Source organism: Cimex lectularius, unplaced genomic scaffold (assembly GCF_000648675.2).
Source record: "Cimex lectularius strain Harlan isolate CLEC.00 unplaced genomic scaffold, Clec_2.1 scaffold269, whole genome shotgun sequence".
Taxonomy (NCBI): Eukaryota; Metazoa; Arthropoda; class Insecta; order Hemiptera; family Cimicidae; genus Cimex; species Cimex lectularius.
The window spans coordinates 73601-94714 of NW_019392860.1; the positions used below are offsets into that span (position 1 = coordinate 73601).

General features: G+C 33.3%; 1 protein-coding gene across 2 annotated transcripts; it reads right to left on the minus strand.

Moving 5' to 3' along the window:
- Positions 1-7517: 7517 nt before the first annotated feature.
- Positions 7518-18438, minus strand: LOC106674398. Of its 2 annotated transcripts, none has more exons than XM_024228781.1 (5): positions 12502-18438; positions 11491-12273; positions 10520-11074; positions 9353-9940; positions 7518-8755 (listed from the first exon to the last, which is right to left on the minus strand). In XM_024228781.1, exons 1-5 carry the CDS (start codon positions 18134-18136, stop codon positions 7572-7574), a joined length of 8745 nt encoding a protein of 2914 aa, XP_024084549.1. In that variant the 5' UTR covers positions 18137-18438; the 3' UTR covers positions 7518-7571. The 2 variants fall into 2 exon arrangements, with proteins under 2 accessions (XP_024084549.1, XP_024084548.1); XM_024228780.1 differs by having other exon boundaries at positions 10358-11074.
- Between the last annotated feature and the right edge of the window lie 2676 nt (positions 18439-21114).

The window sequence follows — 21114 nt, forward strand, 5'->3', positions numbered from 1 at the left end:
ATTATTATTATTTATATTTTATATTTATTATTTTTTAATTGCATTTATTTATTTACAAAAAAAGATCCCAAAATATTGGCAAATGTATAAAGTTTATTTAAGTTAAATAATTTCTTTGGACGAACGTGTTTTTAAAAAACTTTTATTCAAAGAAATTACAAATAAAGCTGATATACATTCAGAACTTTATGAATCTAAATCAAATCTCGTCAATATGCTTTCGGGAAATCTGGCTTAAGACTAACGTTTGTTAAAATAAAAATCCTTATAAAATTTCTAGAGTGGGAGAGAATGCTGATGACAATTCTAGGAGCAACACCTGCATCCCAGCATTGTCATCATATTATTTATTTAACACAATGTTTATACTCGTATATAACTTTTATAAAAAACAAATTACACTTCCTAAATAGATATAAAAAGATAAATTAATAAAAATGAACCATAAAGGAAAGTAAAATGGGAAAAAAAAATACCAACATAAAAAAGGGAATATGCTCAAAGTTTCCATTAAAGGTACCGAAACCTGAATGCCTGAATTCAAAAAAATAACTTTTCCGTGGATTCTTAGATAAACCTCGTTACAACAAGATGTCTGACTATTATTCACTCTCTTATGTTATGTTGAAGTAGAACATCTCAACTGATGTATTCAGTTAATAAAATAAAAGTTCTTTTTTAAAAAAAGTTCCATTGATCTGCCTGAGTTAATTGGCGCAGTAAGTAGAATGATTAACATTTTGAAGAATATCAAATTGCCTGTTTTCAGAGTCAATTAGCCAAACTCAATTTGGGCGTTATTTGTCATTGAGTCAAGCTCCTCGAAATTCAACAAAGATTCTAGAAAGACCAGAGGTCATGGTGAATTTGATCTTCATACTCTTGAAAGAATACTTTTTTTTATTGTAAACAAAAAACAACTGAATATAACTGGATACACTAAACATATAATAATTCTTTATTCTAACTCATCATCAGTTATCAATTTTAACAACTTCAATTCAAAACTACCCTACCTAAGAAATTAAATAAATAAAAGCAAGGTGACAGCAGAACTCAAATGACAATACCTAGAAATGGTATCAGAATTCACGGGTGAGCCAGCCATTTTTAAATATGTCTTATCAAGTATAAGAAAGAAGATCATAAAAGCGTGGCATCGGACATTCTAGAGAACTGCACAATAAACTGTTGGTTAGATTTAAAGAAAGTCCTCCATCATGCCTACTCTGATAAAAAGAACTTGTTTTCACTGCAAATAGAAATTACCAAACTGACATAACAATCGAACTAATAACATTTTGTTTTTTCCATCTTTTCTAATTAAACCAATTGCAAAATCCAACCCCTCTTAAAAATTTAAATACTATACTCAATTACATAATGTACCAATCACATTAAGATGAGAAAATAAATCATCCCCCAAAACAGCAAGCATTAAGGCCTCTTTCAGACGAGCCAGCTCGTTGAATGGATGGGTCAAGGAGTGTAACTTGGTAGCAAAATGCTTGGGAATTGCCCATCCCCTTCACACATAATCAACTCATCCGCCCAGGCGGGTGGCCAGCAAGCACAAGTTTGGAGGGAAGTAGCACAACAGTATCAGAGAAAGCGCCGGTTTCCCAATTTTACAGCAATGGATAAACCCACACTTTTCATTACTGGGTTTCTTCTTTCCTTCTCTTTTTGCAGAAGAGCAGACACAAGAAGTGCTGATGCTTTCTTGGGTTCTAACATCATACTGAACTCCTGTTTGGAAGAGAGGTTGATTCCACAACTTGCCTGGTGGGAAACCAGCAAAGAAGAGTCTTACATGGCAGTAAACTAACTGAGATTGGGCAACTTAGTTGAATCAACGAAACCGGCTCGTCTGAAAAAGGCCTAAATGGATGTAACATACAGCCAATGCACCAAGTCGGTTCAAAGCAGAGTAAAACATCTTTTCAGAACAAACCATCTTTTCAGAAATCAAATAACTTTTTCACACGATAGAATACTAAATTTGACCAGTATCCCCCTAACTGCTCAATAAAAATACATAATATCACTGACCAAGAAATTGATGGAAACTGATCATTTAGGATACGCAGGACAACATCAATTTTTTACAAACGAACATAATTTTTTAGAGTCCCCTACAAATTACCAGAATGTCACTTAATGAATCTTTCCGAAAAACCATGCCTGCTGTACATATCATGGAAAATACTTTATTTAAAATTGCTGTTAGACGCTGGCAGCACATCATCTTTTTTTAACCCTAAAGTCACAGAAAATTACTTTAACCAAAATGTTCGTACGGAACCATTCAAAATTTCTACCATACACACAACTTACATTACAATTACAGCACATAGGTACCTTGTGCAGAACTTTTTCAAATTACACATTTAATTTTAAAATTTAGAATATTTCTGTATTGTTAAAAATTTTAATGAAAATGAATCAAAAATGATGAGGAGTTGGAAGCAAAGATTTATTTAATTGGGAGATATGTAAAAAAATTGAAATCAAAGACACATTGCATCAATTACAAACATTATATAACCAACTCTTGAAAACTTTGGAAGAAATTGAAAATTCAGTTGTTTTTTGTAAAATTGGGACATTTCACCCTTTTATCATTAGTGTTCATGAATTGTTTTCCATGCTCCACATTTTTATGCTCAAAGTTGCTGTTAAAGATACCAAAACCAGAATGCCTGAATTAAGAAAAAAATTACAACAGCTCAAGAAACATTGGGGAAGACATCTGATACAGATGACAAGAAACAGATAAAGAAATAATCACAAGGATTTCACTCCGACAAATCTGATGGACACAGAAACTTGGACAGAATGGGCGATGGGAAAACAAATATAAATCATTACACCGAGGAACAAGTATATTTACAACAAATTCAAGGGAAATTAGAAAAAACATTTTCATTACTACACAAAGTTCAATCAGGATCTTACAAATTACAAAACGCTACGTTGAAAGTATCTAAACGCAACAGAAGCAAATTTGGAAATCACATTCCACAACCGCATAAAGGAGATGAAGACAGTAGACAGATAATAGCGCAGACCAAAACAAATGTCAGCAGTCAAAAGGAATGTGCATTAAATGTTACAAAACCAAGAACTGTAGCTAATAAAAATAATACTTACTTGAGCGCAATGAACATATTGAAGACGGAAGAAGATCAAATCAGAAGAGATTTGTTGCAACAAATAGACACATGCGATATTGCATTTTATACTGATAGTTCAATCTTTGAGAATTCAGACAGTGAAGAAAGAATGTCTACCTTCAGCATATTTTGTGAATCGACTGGAACATCTTCAGAAGGTGGGGACCTTTCATCAGAATCACTAGGTACTGTTCAGGATAATAAAAGAGACATAAATAGAACATGTGCACCTTCCTTGCACTTCAATAACTCGGGAATAACTACTGACTTTAAGCCCCACAATATCAATCAAGCCAGGACAAAAGCCGTTTTGGATGCTGACATACCACTTCCTCCTGTATCATCTTTTTGCGAATATACAATTAAACAAGAAGAGAAATCGTATTTGTATATGAAAGAGGAAAATTACAAACACAAATGCATTCATTGGCTTGAAATGAATGAAGAACATCAAGAAAACATTAAGAGGCTGCACACGTCCTCTGCTGCAATCTTTCAAGGCACAAATAATGGTATAAGTGATCCTGCCCTTGAGGAAATAAATAAGCAAAAACATTCTCAAAACAAGGATTGCAACTTAAATGATGATAAATCAAAAGTTAGAGTTATTCTGAAAAATCATCCTACTAATTTGGTTTACAATATTAAAATTCAAGCTACAAAACCGCACAAAACAACAGAAAATTCGTTGTGTGAAAATGTGAAAATGCCAGTTGACCCTATCGCAATTTCGAATAATGAAAAATTACGCGAGCTTACCAAAGAACACTGTATATCAACGAATAATTCACAAACAGCAACAAACAAAATTCTTAAATTACAATGCAATACGGTTGTTCATGTGGATATAAAAGGAGGCCGAACACGATTATTGCCGAAAACTGCTATAAGAAATATGTATAAAAAGTATAGTAATTTTAAGAATTTGGCAGAAATACAAAAGAAGAGAGTTTGCATTGAAAGGAGTGTTGCAAAGGAGATGATTATTCCTACAGCAACCAAAAGTGTAAATGCCAGCAATCTAATATAACATTGGAACAAATCATACAGACTGAACAAGCTACTATTATAATTAAAGAACAACAAACTCAGACAGAAAAAACAGTACTGTGTAGCAGCGAACGGATGGTTTAAATTGAACATAGCACAATAGCAATCAGTATAAAACAGGATACACAGACCACACAGGCAGATAAAATAACTTTGTTTAGCAGTGAACAAATGACTCAAACTACTGTTAGTACAAAACAACAAACAACACAGACAGAGGAAATAGCTGTTGGTAACTGTGAAAAAATGGTCCAAACTGCTATTAGTTCAAAACAAGAAAGAACCCAAACAGATAAAATAGCTTTGTTTACTAGAGAACACACAGTTCAAACAGATCAGACTGTAATTTTTTTAAAAACGTGACAGACAGATGTAATCAAAGCTGTATCTGTCAATGAACACGTGGCACAAACAGAATCTACAGTTTTTATTAACAAAGAAAAAACCATCCAGACCGAACCTAATTATGTATGGGTTAGTGAAAAGCTCATCCAAACTGAGCAAACACTAATTATCCTTAATTACAGTGTTAGTGAGAAAGTGATACAGACGGCAAAAGTAGCAATGAGAATCTGTAAACGATATGTACAAATGGACAGAATCATTCAGAGCACATGTGAACTAAGTAGGCAGACTGACAAAATCACTGTGCCTCTAAATGAACAAATCGTTCAAACTGACCATCTGTGAAATAAAATAATTGAAACAAACTGAAGATGATGGGAATCAAAACTATGTTCAAGCAGAGGAAAGTTCAATTACACAATGTACACGAATCTGTCCGGATGATAAATTCATTTTTGGTCTAGAAGAGCAAATTAAAATTGAGCAATTTGAGATAAAAAATGTGGATACAAATTCGAGAACAACAGAGAACTTTCTCATAGAAAACGAAAGTGCTGACATGAGAATTTACCAAAAAGACTTTGCAACATTGTCTGATGAGAATGATGACTGTGATATGACTGACAGTTCTTTTCCGTTGCAGGGTTACACTTTTATTTTTTAGTAAAAAGAATTTCGTAAAATAGATAATTGGAACACCAGTGTTACACAAGCAGAGAAAATTCCTTATTGTCATGAAGAAAAGGAAGCAAAGCCCAATTACACAATTCAGAAGGTGGATGGCAGTGATGATGCAGTTCCACAAGAAACATTGTCCTGGTGTAATGTCCCTGAATTGTTAAAAGAAGTCAGACGAACAACATAACTTGCAATCTCATTTGGTGCAGATACAGTCCACACACATTCCAAATACCAATCAAAATCCACCCATAGAGTACACAATCAAAAATTGCACAAACGCAGAGATGAGCTTGAATGGAAATAAACCGTCTGAATTAAACCCCTTACATACATGTTCAAAGAAGGAGAGCTTAGAAATTATACCAAAACCCAGTCTTTATGAAAAATTGGCAAGAACAGAAGACAATAATGAACCAAGTGCATGCTTTTCTATATTAAACTCTACAAAAAAAGGTCAGAAGCTTGAAATTACAGGAGAAGAAACAAATCGTTTTCAGTATTCTAGTATTCCATGTACTTATGAAGAACATTCTATGGAGCGTGTAATTCAAAGTGACATAAATACAGAAAACTTCAACAAAATTGACTCAACTGAATTAAACTCAGTCCATATGTATACGAGTTCTAAGGAGGATTTACTAAGTCTATCAGAAAACTTGGAAACAAAAGTCTATAATATCCATACTGTGTTCTCCTCTTTGATAGAATCAGCAAATTCAGTTTCAAATACCAACCTAGACCCATTCACAGATTGTCTAACCAGCAATGACATAAACAGAGAAAAGTTCCCCAAAGCATATGACTCATCTGGATTACAATCCTTCGATATGAATGCCAGCACTTCAGAAAATTCAGAATGTAAACTTAAACATAGTAACAGGAAGAGGTAGAAATAGCAGAAGAAATCAACAATGTACAAAGTGCTTTCTCTTCTAGTATTTGCTCCATGGAAAAAGGACAAGCACAAGATGTAGTTACGGAATCAGAAAAATATACTTTTCTGTCTAATTACATTTCAACTACCAATCTAGATCCAGCCTTAGAAGCATGTGAATTGTCTCAATCAAACCTCTCATATGTGACCACTCTGGAGAGCTTAGAGACTAAACACAGCCCTTCAGAAAACTTGGAAAAAAAGGAAGAAGCCAATCATGTAGAAAATGCATTCTTTTCTAGGATAAGCTCTACTAAAAAAGGCCATACACAACTTGCAGGTACAGAAGATGAAAAAAATACCTTTCAGAATAATTCCATATGCTCATCAAGATCCAGCTATAGAGGGTGTAATCAACAATGCCACAAATGGAGAAAAGTGTTTGAAGTCTACAGAGGACTTAGATTTGGAAATAAAAGAAACAGTCAGTAATATGCATACTGGTTTCTCTTCTTTGATGGACTTAATGAATTGCACTGCAAATACCGATGAAGATCCCGTTATAGAGTGTGTACCCAGGAATATCACAAATAACAATATGAAATTTAAAAAAAATGTAATTCCCATTATTTCTACCTATGTTGGTGGACTGTATTCTGTGCATCGTAATTTTCAAATTAATGATAATTTGTGTAATAATTTTTTGCAAAAAGAGATAAGTTTTTATTGTAAATAACTTAACAAAATGTAATCCGGATGCTCTGGAGATGAAAAAACTAATAATTGTATTAACCAATGTAACATATACTTGAATAATGTAATTAGTGGTATAAAATTGTAATAATTGTATTTGAGACCTTAATGAATACTGATGTTAATTGTAAATGATTTAAACCTTCATGGAAGTTCTAACTTGAGTAGCGAGGAGTTGTCAAATTATTATTTTCAAATCGTGGTAAAGTACATAAGTTATTCTTCCCACGTATGTAGACACATGTAGGCAGTATTCTTAGAAACTACATAAGCAGCGTTAAACTACATTTTCCCCCTCTCCTGACCAATGTTCACAAAGATGAAATTTAAAGTATTTTTTCATGATATTTTGTTTCATTGTAAACAAGCCAACCAGCAAAGATGGTGAAAGGTCATAACACACCTGTTAAATGAAGGTTGAACTAAGTTTTGAACTTGGCTTTTGTCATTTACAGCCTCAATTTGAAAGAAAAGAAGATAACAATTTATCAGATGTGTTAGAACACTTTTACATTTTTACTGGTTGGCCTGTGTGTTATTTTGTCATGTTACTATCACCCATACATTTACATCAATATAATGTAAAGTTCAATTTTCAACTCTCATGTACAACTATAGATCAGTAAAGTACAATTTTAAATGTTTCAAAGTAAGTTTATTGTTGACAATTAATTTAGAGAATGATGATGTCTTCAATTTTCCTTACTTGTTTCAACATTCCTTTCCGCATCGTTTTGTACCGAAACATTTTTTCTCACCGAGCTTTCCACATTTCTCTGTTTGCTAATTGGTCTTCTAACATGTCGTGACATAATAACTGTTTTATCTTGAATTTTATTATAATAGTTTGGTCCGATATTATTCAGTGGACTTAATGTCTTTACTTTCACAGTATTTTGAAACGTTGACAAAGAAACCCCATTTCCTCGTGTTAATTCTTGTTTACCATCATCCTGCTGTGTAAAACTGTTATGTTCCCTTTTTTCTACATGTGTGGGTCTACGTTTTAAATCTACAAATGTAGTACCAGATGCCTCGAATGATGTTACATCCTCAATGCATAAATCACCCACGTATTGAGCCGCTTCTTTAGCTGAGGAATATCCTATTCGTGCGCTTACATTTGTTGATGTATTTGTTAATGGATGTGTTGTAAAGATATGTGAATGGTCATAGTGTTTGTTCTCACTAATGTCGCTACGGCAAGGCTTAACACGAATCAATTTAGTGTCAAAATCAGGTGAAATAAATTCGTCAATTATCATGTTATCAACAGTTTTCGACTCATTGTCTGTTGAAACTTTTATGGACTCATCCTGTTTTACCAACTTTTTCTTTCGTCGGGATTTTGTTTTAATGTTTGTTCCATTATCAAGCCAAGCTTGTATCACGTGTGTTTGACTTGCTGGCAGTGGAGTTGTCGACGTGTCAGATAATTTTCCTTTCGACTTAGTCGGTGAGCCAGATTTATGATTTGATGAAGATTCCGTCGTACAAGATTCTGAGGAATCACTGGCCGAATGTAAACGTGGAATGTTTAGAAGAGATGATTCTGTATCACTGTGTTCATCAGTGTCTGTCATTGGCGATTCATAATCCCCAGTATCTTCTAAACATTTGTATTCTTCGGACTTTGGGAATTTTCTCACCCAATCATTGTCCTCTTTCTTGTCCTGTGTATCTGACTTTGATAAGGTCACTTTGAAGGGTGATTTTGGGAAGTAGTCCCACACATTTATAGAATATTCTGTTGAAGGCTGCAAAGAACTAGATGATTTTTGAGTTTGTTTCTTTAAAGGCCCTTTTACGTTCTTATGACAATCTAAACCTGTCGTTGTCGTCAAGTGCTCAGTATTTGAATTCTGGCTCAATGGCACTGAAAAACAAAATATAGCATTATGCAAAAAAAAGTTATGAAAACATAATTGGGAGCAGAAAGTGATATCATAATATCCTGCATAAAATATTAAACTAATTTCCTCTTTAACTTATAAACAACATTTTAAGGTGGATGGGGATTTTCGCCACATGTCTTACAAATCCATAAAAAGTGAAAGTTGAATTAGAATATTTCGCAATGTAGCCAAAAAAAAGTTGGCTGTCTAGGTGTGAACCTCATATCACAGGTTTTCTAAGTGAAAGCAATAAAAAAATGGTGATTTTTTCTAAATACACAGAGATGGCTTCATGAATATAACAACAAGAAAGTTTGATGTCAATTTATGTACAAAATTGTCTTAACACTGAATATGGGTGGTGCAGATTAAATTTAATCCCAATACAAATAACCACACTAATACTTTTTTCTTTTTCAAAAACTTTAGTATTTTAGCAAATAAGAAAAAAAAGTACTTCTTTATATTTTCACCCTTAACAAAATAACCAACTTTAGGATGTAATTATATCAATATAACTGTAATCTTTTTTTTTTCTTTCAAATAAGAATTTTCAGTTTTGAAAAATTTTAGCTTACCATCTCTCTTATGTTTTTGTCCATTCTTAATATGTGTGTTATCTCTTTTAACTCTATTCTGCCGAGACTGAGGTTTTTCAACTTGCATAGCATTTTGGTCACAGATCATTAATTGTGCAGTGGCTTTCTTCATTCTTGAATCACACCCATCATCTAAAGAAGATTCTGCCGTAGAAGTTTCTGAGGAGTCGCTACTTTCATTAGTACTGTTCTTTGGTGTCTCATAATCCCCAGTATCTTCAAGACATTTGTATTCTTCAGATTTGGGTAATTTTCTCACCCAATCATTATCACCTTTTTTGTCCTGTGTATCTTCTGAGTTTAATAAATTGTCCTTGTAATCTCCATTAAATGTCACTTTGAAGGGTGATCTCATGGAATAGTCCCACACATTTATCTTACTCGTTTCCTCTGAATGTGGTGGCAAAGAGCTGGACGATTTTCTATTTCGCTTCGTTACAGGTGCATTTCCATTCTTATGACTATCTAAACCAGACTTTGTTGTCAGGTGCTCTGTATTTGAATTCTGCCTGGTTATGTTTGATGGGGCTGATCTGCATTTTAATGGTTTTAAACGTGGCCTATGATCTAAAATTGAAATATAACATTATGCAAAAAAATCATTAGGTTGTGAATTGAGAAAATTAAGTAATATATAACATGTATATATGTGAATATCATGTAAAAATATATCTCTTAAAATTAAAATGCCAATTGCAAAACACTTTTACAAACAATCAACATAAAAAAGATGTAACTCATAAAATTCAAATCTGTGACAAGTGAAAGTTGAAATAGGACATCATTGACAAAGAAAAAAGTTTACCGCTAAAGAATTTTATTGCCACTCATATCTATATGAATCATGGATCATCTAATCAAAAACCGTATTAATGAGATGATGTGAAAATAACATGGGGAAAGTTTTAAGACACTATATGAGCAAAATATCTGTGTACATTTATGATTTAAACGTCTTAAACTTTTTGAACTCTTTTATCTTACCATCTTTTATATGTTTTTGTCCATCCTTAAATTCTGTGTTATCTCTGTTAGTAGGATTTGTTTCCGGCTGAATGTTGGCTGATAATTGATTGGTATCAATATCATTGTGTGCCTTATTTACCAATTTTTTCTTTCCCCTTGACTTTGGTTTAATGTTAGAATCTATGTGTGGTGGTGGTGTAGTGACTGTGTTAGCATTTAATTTATTCCTAACTATCTTGGTGGGTGAGCCACTTTTATTGTCCAATGAAGATTTTGACATACATGTTCCTGAAGAGGTGCCACTAGCCGATCTTTTACTTGGAATATTAAAAATTGATTCTGCGTCACTACTTTCATTGGTACTATTCCTTGGTGACACATAATCCCCTGTATCTTCAAGACATTTGTATTCTTCAGATTTTGGAAATTTTCTTACCCAATCATTGTCAGCTTTCTTGTCCTGAGTGTCTTCTGAGTCTAATAAATTCTCCGAGTAATCTCCATTAAATGTCACTTTGAAGGGTGATCTTGTGCTATAATCCCACACGTTTATATTACATTTTGTTTCTTCTGGAGGTGGTAGAGAGCTAGATGATCTTCTAGTTCGTTTATGTTGTAAAGGTTCTTTTAAATTCTTGGGACAATCTACAGCATACTTCGTTGTCAAATGCTCAGGGTTCGATATCTGTTTGGTCCCGTTTGATGAAGCTGGCCTGCATTTTAATGGTTTATAATCTGAAACAAAATATAAAATTATGCAAAAAAACGTAAGGTGTGAATTGACAACAAGTGATGTGAATTTACGTGAACATGCTGTAAAAAATATCCTCAAACTTAGAACCTCAATTGTTAAACAAGAATACAACATGACATTATTGCTGGAGAAAAAAAAATCAAATTTTTGTTTTTGCATATTTTTTTAAACTAAATATATTCCTTAAATTATGATGCATATAAGGGACACAGTTTTGAATTTTAAAATAGACTATTTACTTCATGATAGGTTTAAATTGAAGAAAGAAATTAATTACACCATCAAATATGTAGCACCTTAATTTAAGTAATTAGCAGGCAAAAATGTCAAATGTAAAAATAGTCTCATATTTTCTTAAATAGTAATGTAGTTCGAAAAGAAAAAAAAAATTCCTTACATTTTATTCGTCTGTCCTTCATTGCTGTCAAAGCTTGTATATCATTAGACTTCTGCTGTGTCACCACATATTCGTCACATTTATTTCTCTCTGTTAGAGTATCGTTCTGCTGAGTTGCTGCTGTATCTTCTTGGATGATGGAGGCCTCTTCAGAATGCATTTGGCTTTTGTCCAAATTATCTGTTTTATTCAGATCAACCATAGGTTGCAATGTATGAACTTGTGCCTCCCCATATCCGTCACATTTATTTCTCTCTGTTAGAGTACGGTTCTGCAGCGTTGCTGCTGAATCTTTTTGGATAATAGAAGGCTCGTCACAATGCATATTATGGCTGTTGTCCAAATTATCTGTTTTATTCTGTTCATCTGTAGGTTGAAATATATGATCTTGTGCCACCCCATGTATATCAGTTTGTTTTGGCGTATAGTTCTCCTGAGTTACTGATTCTTGGTAGCTATCAGAAACCTGGTGTTCAGATTGCATAACACAGTTCTCCAGTTTATCTGGTTTATTTGATTCTTCAATAGATAGGAATGGAACTGAATAGCTATTTATATCATTGCAATTTTTCTCATTAGATATTTTCATTTCTGAACTTTGGTTTCCTTCTGGATTGTTCCTGTCAATATCGCTAACTGGGGTACTCATGGAATCTAACCTTAAACATTCAACGGAAATTTCCTGCTTTTGCACATGTTCTCTTTTTCTCTTCCTATTTCTTAATTGTCTGGGTAATAATGGCTTATATTTTAAACCTAATATTACTGAACATGGCCGAGAATCTGAAATGGATTATTTGTTTAAGTTTCAATTATATATGAATGATAAATTTACATTACAATTTATTCGTTTACTAATGTAATGCTTAATAATAAATTAATGCAAATGATTAATAAGAAAAAATCATAATATTGTTGAAATCTGGAATATTATCGTTACACTATTTTGAAATATACAGTATTTTAAGTTATTTAAAACAGTTTAAAAATAATAAAAAATGCATTTCTTACATTTATTTTGTCTGTTCTTAATTTCAGCATCAGGTTTTCCAATTGGCATTTCATTAGTCTGGAAATTGTGTCCTTCATCTGCCAGTTTCAGAAATTGTGGAACATCTTTTTCACTAATTTGTTCTAAGACTATATCATCATCACATTTTTTCAAGTTAGGTGGTTGAGGTTGTGCTTGGCCTTTTTTCATGGAGTCTATCAACGAAAAGAAAGCGCATTGTATATTACTGACCTCTTCGGTTTTTTCCACTTCCAAGTCCAAATCTTCCTCCGACGTGCTTCCATACGTATCGAAGTATTTCAGAAGGGATGGGTCATTTGCCTTCACGATTGTTCCTTTATTTATGTCAGTGCTGGTTATACATTCTATCACTGGATCTTGATCAGGACTTGGGACATAACCCATCGAGTCTATCAGCGACGAGAATGCAGTTTGTATATTATTGACTGCTTCTCTCGTGTCCAGATTGTCTGTTATACTCTGTAAGTCCTCCATAGAATTAAGACCAGTAAGGGAGGAGTTAAGTTCAGATGAGTCACTTGTATTCATGTTTCTCTCTGTGTTTAGATCACTTTTAAAAACACACTCTCTGGCAGGATCATGATCAGCACTTGGAATGTGATTAAATTGTGAAGTTCTATTTTCTTCTTCTGTAACAGCAAGCGTCTGGCTGTTATTCATAAGTAAGGAGATTAATGGAGAGGGTTCATTTGCATTCAAGCTCTGTTCTACACTTGCATAACTTTTAGTTACACACTCACTGGTTGACTTTTCATCAATATTCGGTTCACAACTATACATTAAGGCATTTTCTTCAGGTTCAGTTTCTGCAAGTTGTGATGGGCCTTTTTTCATTGATTCTATCAGAGAGAAGAAAGTGCATTGAATATTATTAACCTCTTCTGTTTTTTCCACTTCCAATTCCAAGTCCTCTGACGTGCTCCCGTACGTATCAAAGTATTTTAATAGAGACGGGTCATTTGCCTTCAGGAGCGTTCCTTCCTTATTATTTGTGACATTCTTGGGTACACACTCTATGACAGGATCTTCATCGGTATTTGCAGTACAATTCATTAAGTCCATCAAGGAAGAGAAAGCAGTATGCATATTACTGACTGCTTCTTTTATTTCCAAATCTAAATCCTCTGTAGATTTCAAACACTTTTCTCCATTTGTAGCATTGTTGATTACATCCTCTATAGCAGGATATTGATCAGCATATGGAGTGGAATTATACAATAAATTATTTTGTTCTTCTTCTGTATCTGCAAATAGTGTATGGCCTTTGTTCGTAGAGCTTATCCAAGATAGGAATGCATTTTCTACATTATTGGCTTCTTCCTTTTTTTCCAAGTTTTCTGAAGGGCTGTATTTAGTCTCTAAGCTCTCCAGAGGGGTCACATGTGAGAGGTTTGATTGAGACAATTGACGTGTTTCTAAGGTTGGATCTAGATTGGTACTCGAAATGTAATTAGACGGTAAAGTATATTTTTCTGGTTCCGTAACTACATCTTGTGCTTGTCCTTTTTCCATGGAACATATTCTAGAAGAGAAAGCACTTTTTACATTATTGATTTCTTCTGCTATTTCTATGTCTTCCTGTGGACTATGTTTACATTCTAAAGTTTGTGAAGTGCTGGCATTCATATTGAAGGAATGTAATCCAGATGAGTCATATGCTTTCGGGAACGTTTCTCTGTTTATGTCATTGCTGGTTATACAATCTGTGGATGGGTCTAGATTGGTATTTGGAACATAATCCATCGAGTCTATCAGCGACGGGAATGCAGTTTGTATATTATTGACTGCTTCTCTTGTGTCCAGGTTGTCTGATAGGCTCTGTACGTCCTCCATAGAACTAATACTAGTAACAGAGGAGTTAAGGTCGGAAGAGTCACTTGTATTCATGTTTCTCTCTGTATTTATATCACTTTTAAAAACACACTCTATGGCAGGATCGTGATCAGCACTTGGAATGTAATTATATTGTAAAGTATTCTTTTCTTCTTCAGTCACAGCAAGGGTCTGGCCTTTATTCGTAAGTATGGAGTTTAATTGAGAGGGTTCATTTGCTTTCAACCTCCATTCTAAACTTACACACTCACTGGTTAAATTCTGATCAATATTCGGTTCACAACTATACAATAAGGCATTTTCTTCAGGCTCAGTTTCTGCAAGTTGTGATGGGCCTTTTTTCATTGATTCTATCAGAGAAAAGAAAGTGCATTGAATATTATTAACCTCTTCTGTTTTTTCCACTTCCAATTCCAAGACCTCTGATGTGCTCCCGTACGTATCAAAGTAGTTTAATAGAGACGGGTCATTTGCCATCAGGAGCGTTCCTTCCTTACTATTTGTGACATTCCTGGGTACACACCCTACAACGAGATCTTCATCAGTATTTGCAGTGCAATTCATCATCAAAGAGGAGAACTCAGGATGAATATTATTTTCTTCTCTTGTTTCCAAGTTTTCTGATAGACTTAGTAAATCCTCCATAGAACTCATATACATATGGACCGAGTTTAATTCAGATGGTTTATTTCCATTCAAGCTCCTCTCTGCATTTGTGTAATTTTTGATTGTGTACTCTATGGGTGGATTTTGATTGGTATTTGGAATGTGTGTGGACTGTATCTGCACCAAATGTGATTGCAAGTTATGTTGTTCCTCTGTCAATTTCTGTAATTGCAAAACTTCTTTACCTTCTTTTACCACTTCGTGGACATTACACCAGGACAATGTTTCTTGTGGAACTGCATTATCAGTGTTATCCACGTTCTGAATTGTGTAATTGGGCTTTGCTTCCTTTTCTTCATGGCAATAAGGATGTTTTTCTGCTTGTGTAACACTGGTGTTCCAATTTTCTATTTTACTTAATTCAGTTTTACGCTGCAACGGAAAAGAACAGTCAGTCATATCACAGTCATCGTTCTCATCAGACAATGTTGCAAAGTCTTTTTGGCAAATTTTCATGTCGGCCCTTTTGTTTTCTGTGGGTAAGTTCTCAGGAATTGTCAAATTTGTATCCACATTTTTTATCTCAATTTTAATTTGCTCTTCTAGATCAAAAATGAATTTATCATCCGGACAGATTTGTGTACATTGTGTAATTGAACTTTCCTCTGCTTGAACATGGTTTTGATTCCCATTGTCTTCAGTTTGTTTCAGTTCTTTTATTTCACAGATCTCAACTTCCTCGGTTTGTGTGATTTGCTCTTTTGAAATCATAGAGGTTTGGTCAGTTTGTATACTTAGTTCACATGTGCTCTGAATGATTCTGTCCGTTTGTACATATCGTTTACAGACTCTCATTGCTACTTTTTCTGTCTGTATCATTTTCTCGCTAACACTGTAATTAGGGATAATTAGTGTGTGCTCAGTTTGGATGAGCTTTTCATTAATCCGTGCAGAATTGGGTTCAGTCTGGATCGTTTTTTCTTTGTAGTTAAAAACTGTTGATTTAGTCTGTGTCGCGTGTTCATTGAGAGATGCAGGTTTGATTACATCTGTCTGTGTAATTTCACTTTTTAAAAAAATTACAGTTTGATCTGTTTGAACTGAGTGCTCACTAGCAAACAAAGCTATTTTATCTGTTTGTGTTCTTTCTTGTTTGGAACTAATAGCAGTTTGGACCATTTTTTCACTGTTAATAACTGCTATTTCATCTGTCTGTGTTGTTTGTTGTTTTGTAATAACAGTAGTTTGAATCATTTGTTCACTCCTAAACAAAGTTATTTTATCTGTCTGTGTGGTCTGTGTATACTGTTTTATACTAATTGCTATTACGCTATGTTCAGTTTGAACCATCCGTTCGCTGCTACACAGTACTGTTTTTTCTGTCTGAGTTTGTTGTTCTTTAATTATAATAGTAGCTTGTTCAGTCTGTATGATTTGTTCCAATGTTATATTAGATTGCTGGCATTTACACTTTCGGTTGCTGTAGGAATAATCATCTACCTTTGCAACACTCCTTTCAATGCAAACTCTCTTCTTTTGTATTTCTGCCAAATTCTTAAAATTCCTATACTTTTTATACATATTTCTTATAGCAGTTTTTGGCAATAATCGTGTTCGCCCTCCTTTTATATCTACATGAACGACCGTATTGCATTGTAATTTAAGAATTTTGTTTGTTGCTGTTTGTGAATTATTTGTTGATACACACTGTTCTTTAGTAAGTTTGCCTAATTTTTCATTATTTGAAATTCCAATAGGGTCAACTGGCATTTTCACATTTTCACACAACGAATTTTCTGTTGTTTTGTGCGGTTTTGTAGCTTGAATTTTAATATTGTAAACCAAATTACTAGGATGATTTTTCAGAATAACTCTAACTTTTGGTTTATCATCATTTAAGTTGCAATCCTTGTATTGAGAATTTTTTTCTTTATTTATTTTCTCATTGGCAAGATCACTTATATCATTATTTGTAGCTTGAAATATTGGAGCAGAGGACGTGTGCAGCCTATTAATGTTTTCTTGATGTTCTTCATTCATTTCAAGCCAATGAATGCATTTGTGTTTGTAATTTACCTCTTTCATGTACAAATATGATTTCTCTTCTTGTTTAATTGTATATTCACCAAAAGATGATACAGGAGGAAGTGATATGTCAGCATCCAAAACGGTTTTTGTCCTGGCTTGATTGATATCGTGTTCCTTAAAATCAGTAGTTACTCCTGAATTATTGAAGTGGAAGGAAGGTGCACATGTTCTACTTTCATCTCTTTTATTATCCTGAACAGTACCTAGTGATTCTGATGAAAGGTCCCCACCTTCAGATGTTCCAGTCGATTCACAAAATATGCTTAAGGTAGACATTCTTTCTTCACTGTCTGAATTCTCAAGGATTGAACTATCAGAATAAAATGCAACATCGCATGTGTCTATTTGTTGCAACAAATCTCTTTTGATTTGATCTTCTTCCTTCTTCAATATGTTTATTGCGCTCAAGTAAGAATTCTTTTCATTAGCTACAGATCTTGGTTTTGTAACATTTAATGCACATTCCTTTTTACTGCTGACATTTGTTTTGGTCTGCGCTATTATCTGCCTACGCTCTTCATCTCCTTTATGCGATTGTTGAATGTGATTTTCAAATTTGCTACTGTCAATTTTGCGTTTAGATACTTTCAACGTAGCATTTTGAAATTTGTAAGATCCTGATTGAACATTGCCTAGTAATGAAAATGTTGTTTCTAATTTCCCTTGAATTTGTTGTAAATATACCTGTTCCTCGGTGTAATGATTTATGTTGTTCCCATCGTCCATTCTATCCAAGTTTCTGTGTCCATCAGATTTGTCGGAGTGATATCGCTGAGATTGTTTCTTTACCTGTTTCTTCTCATCTGTATCAGATCTCTTCCCAAATGTCTCTGTTGTAATTTTGCAACACTCAAATTTGTTATCTTTTAAATTTAAACTAGGTTTGTTTTTAGAGGAGGCTTTCAAAAATAATGGGCTTTCATCAAAACTTTTCGAATAAATATTTAAGTCTGTCTGATTACTTTTTTTACTAGGAATTTTGTTTACTCTTGCTCTATAATGCTTATCATAAAAAGGTAAATGTGATGTAATATTACCTGATGTAGGATATAATTTATTGTTATACCTTCCATTGAGATTATTCATTTGGCCTGCTGTTTTAATATCAACTGAACAAACAAACACAATTAACGCTGTTTAGCTTTTATCAAATGCAATATTAGTTCCCTTGGAAACCAATTGTTAAACAAATGCATACATTTTGTCATTTGTTCATTTCATGGTAGCATTTTGTTTCCCTTCATTTGACCAAATCAGCCATTTAAAAAAAAAATTATATATTTATTATGTTTAATTAATTTATTTTTAATGTCATTATGCTTTACATATTAGCCAGCAATAGTAGTTTGTATATACAATATAGTACCAACTGTTAAACAAAATATAATTAATATTTAAATTAATCATATGTTCAGAAAGAATGAAATTTAAAGATTTTTTTTCTCGATAATATTTTGTTAATCTTCATTTGACTATACCACTCACTAAAAAATTATTATTATTATTATTTATATTTTATATTTATTTATTTTTTAATTTCATTTATTTATTTACACAAAAAAGATCCCAAAATATTGGCAAAAGTATAAAGTGTATTTATAAAAAACAAACTACACTTTCTAAATAGACATAAAAAGATAAGTTGATAAAAATTAACCATAAAGGAAAGTAAAATGGAAAAAAATACCAACATAAAAAAGGGAATATGTTCAAAGTTCCTGTTAAAGATACCAAAACGTTTGAATGAGTGGTCCATCAATCCATCAAACCCAATACCAAAGTGAAGCTCATTCTCGAGAACTAGATAAACATGTGGTAATTTGGCTCTATCTTCATTTTCTCCTAGGAAAGGACGGGATAGTTTTATAGTTTTTTGTGTTTATCCATTGAATACCTTTACTTCCTTTATTTGGTAGTAGCATTTTTTAGCCTTTACAGCACAACTGAAATGAATACCAAAAATTACAAACTTAAATTTGTTTAAATTCATTTTTAAATTTCACAGAAGGTTATTGAGAACAGGAGCAAATTACCGGGTCATTCGGCTTGTAAAAAATTAAAATATTATAGTAGATATAACTTGCATATACCTAAACATGAAAAAAATATCTTGTTGGTATATAGTTGAATAAAACAATAATAAATAATAAAATGCTGTTTACTTCAAAAATAATGAAATTGACTTGGGTATAGTTTAATTTGGTATATAAAAATCTGGAAAAAGTTTAATTAAACTTCAAAAAGGTCTATTATTTGTATGTCATGTGTGTGTTAGTACATACGCCTTGCAATACAAAAATAATCCAACAGAAAATGAAAAAGGAAGTTAAATAGCCCAAAGATAGAATATTCAAGAGATTTTACTGGCTATGGCTACATTTACCATCAAAAAAATTTCACAAAACACTGATTTACAGCTCAATTGAACTAATACAGGCAGCATTTTTGTTCAACCCCCTGCTAATTTTTAATGACCTTTAAATAATAAAAAAGTATAAACGACTCTTGAAGGTTACAGAGCTCCATTGCCTTTTGCGATTCAATAAATAACAAATCAATGACACGATGTACAATAGATTAGTAAAACATTTTCTAATCTTTCTACTCTAATTCAACAAAATATATATGCATATACTTTTGAGATCACAAAGCCCAATGAATGTCTTTACATAAAAGTATATTAAGAAAACTAAAATAAGTAGGTGACAATTTGCTTTTAAAACCTAAATGTAAAATAAAATTTTAAAAAACTGCAGGCTAGTATATAATACAGTTCGTGAACGACTGTAATTAATACTGCCTGTTCTATAAAACAGAGGAATCCTTGAAAGAAAATTTTGACGCACCTACAAAATAAAAATAAGAGATTTTGAAAACCCTTGAAACTAGTAGAGCATCTTACAGGGTTACACGGATGGAACAAGGAGTTGGAGCAGGCTTCAAAATTTAATTGACCTCTAGACCCCATACCATCAATTTTACAAGCTGAGATCCATGCAGTTGAATTCTGTTAGACAAGAAATATTTAAGAAGAGATTCTCAGATAGCAAAGCATCACTGAAAGCCTTAGACTCCTCCACCTTCAATTCTACGCTGGTCTGGGAATGCTTAACAGCCACCAATTCCTGAGAAAACGTAATCAGGTAACTCTGATGTGGCTACCAGGACACGATTTAAGGCAACAAACAGGCTGACAATTTAGCAAAGGCTGGAACATACCTATCACCCTTTGAACAAAAACAGCAAATCGGCGCATGCCAAAGCATGCTACAAATGGAACAACATAATAATGTTGAATCGGAACTGAACTGGATGAATTCACCAAGTGAAAAACAATCGAAGTTTCTCAACATTTCAACCAGGAAAAAATCTAATTGTCCTAGCAGGTAAGAAAAAAAGAAAATACTAAGGCTTTATATAGGCCATGCCCATGCAACCTCAATATGATGGAAAAAATTAAGACGGAAAATTGTCGACTCAGTCATGAAATAGTAGATACATCGTCCTATATGACTGCAAAGCATTAGTCCAGAAAAGGTCCAGCCGTTTTGGAAAGGCAACACTAATGCTTTGAGATATTAAAAGGAAACTTTGGCAGATCTTTCCAATTAAAAATAGCAATAAAACATGTTAGGAAGGATAAAAACGTTAAAAACTAATAGAGGGGCTTTATTATGGTACATAGATGGATCTAAAATGGAACACGTGAGTGGGAAAAGGAATCAAAGGCCCAAATGTTGACCTAGCACCTTTAGGCCCCACACCATTAATTTTCCAAACTGAAATCCATGTAATAGAACTCTGTGAACAAGACGTACTTAAAAAAGGATTAAAACTTTTTTTTTTAATTTTCAGATAGCCAAGCAGCATGAAGGCCTTAGGCCTTAAATTCCACCTTCAATTAAAAGCAAGTAAAAGCCTAACATATTTCTAGCACCTGGGAAAATGTAATCAAGTAACTCTGATATCAGTGACAGTACACGAGGCTAAAAACAGGCTGACGGACTAGCAAAAAAACAGGAGCAACAGTCACTGTCCAGAACTGCAAAATGGCATGCGCCAAA

Coding starts and splice junctions, on each gene's coding strand:
- LOC106674398 (XM_024228780.1), bottom strand. CDS start 18,136: ATGAATAATCTCAATGGAAGGTATAACAATAAATTATATCCTACATCA. Junction 12,274..12,501: donor TAAGAACAGACAAAATAAAT/GTAAGAAATGCA, acceptor AATCCATTTCAG/ATTCTCGGCCATGTTCAGTA. Junction 8,756..9,352: donor ACAAAAACATAAGAGAGATG/GTAAGCTAAAAT, acceptor TTTGTTTTTCAG/TGCCATTGAGCCAGAATTCA.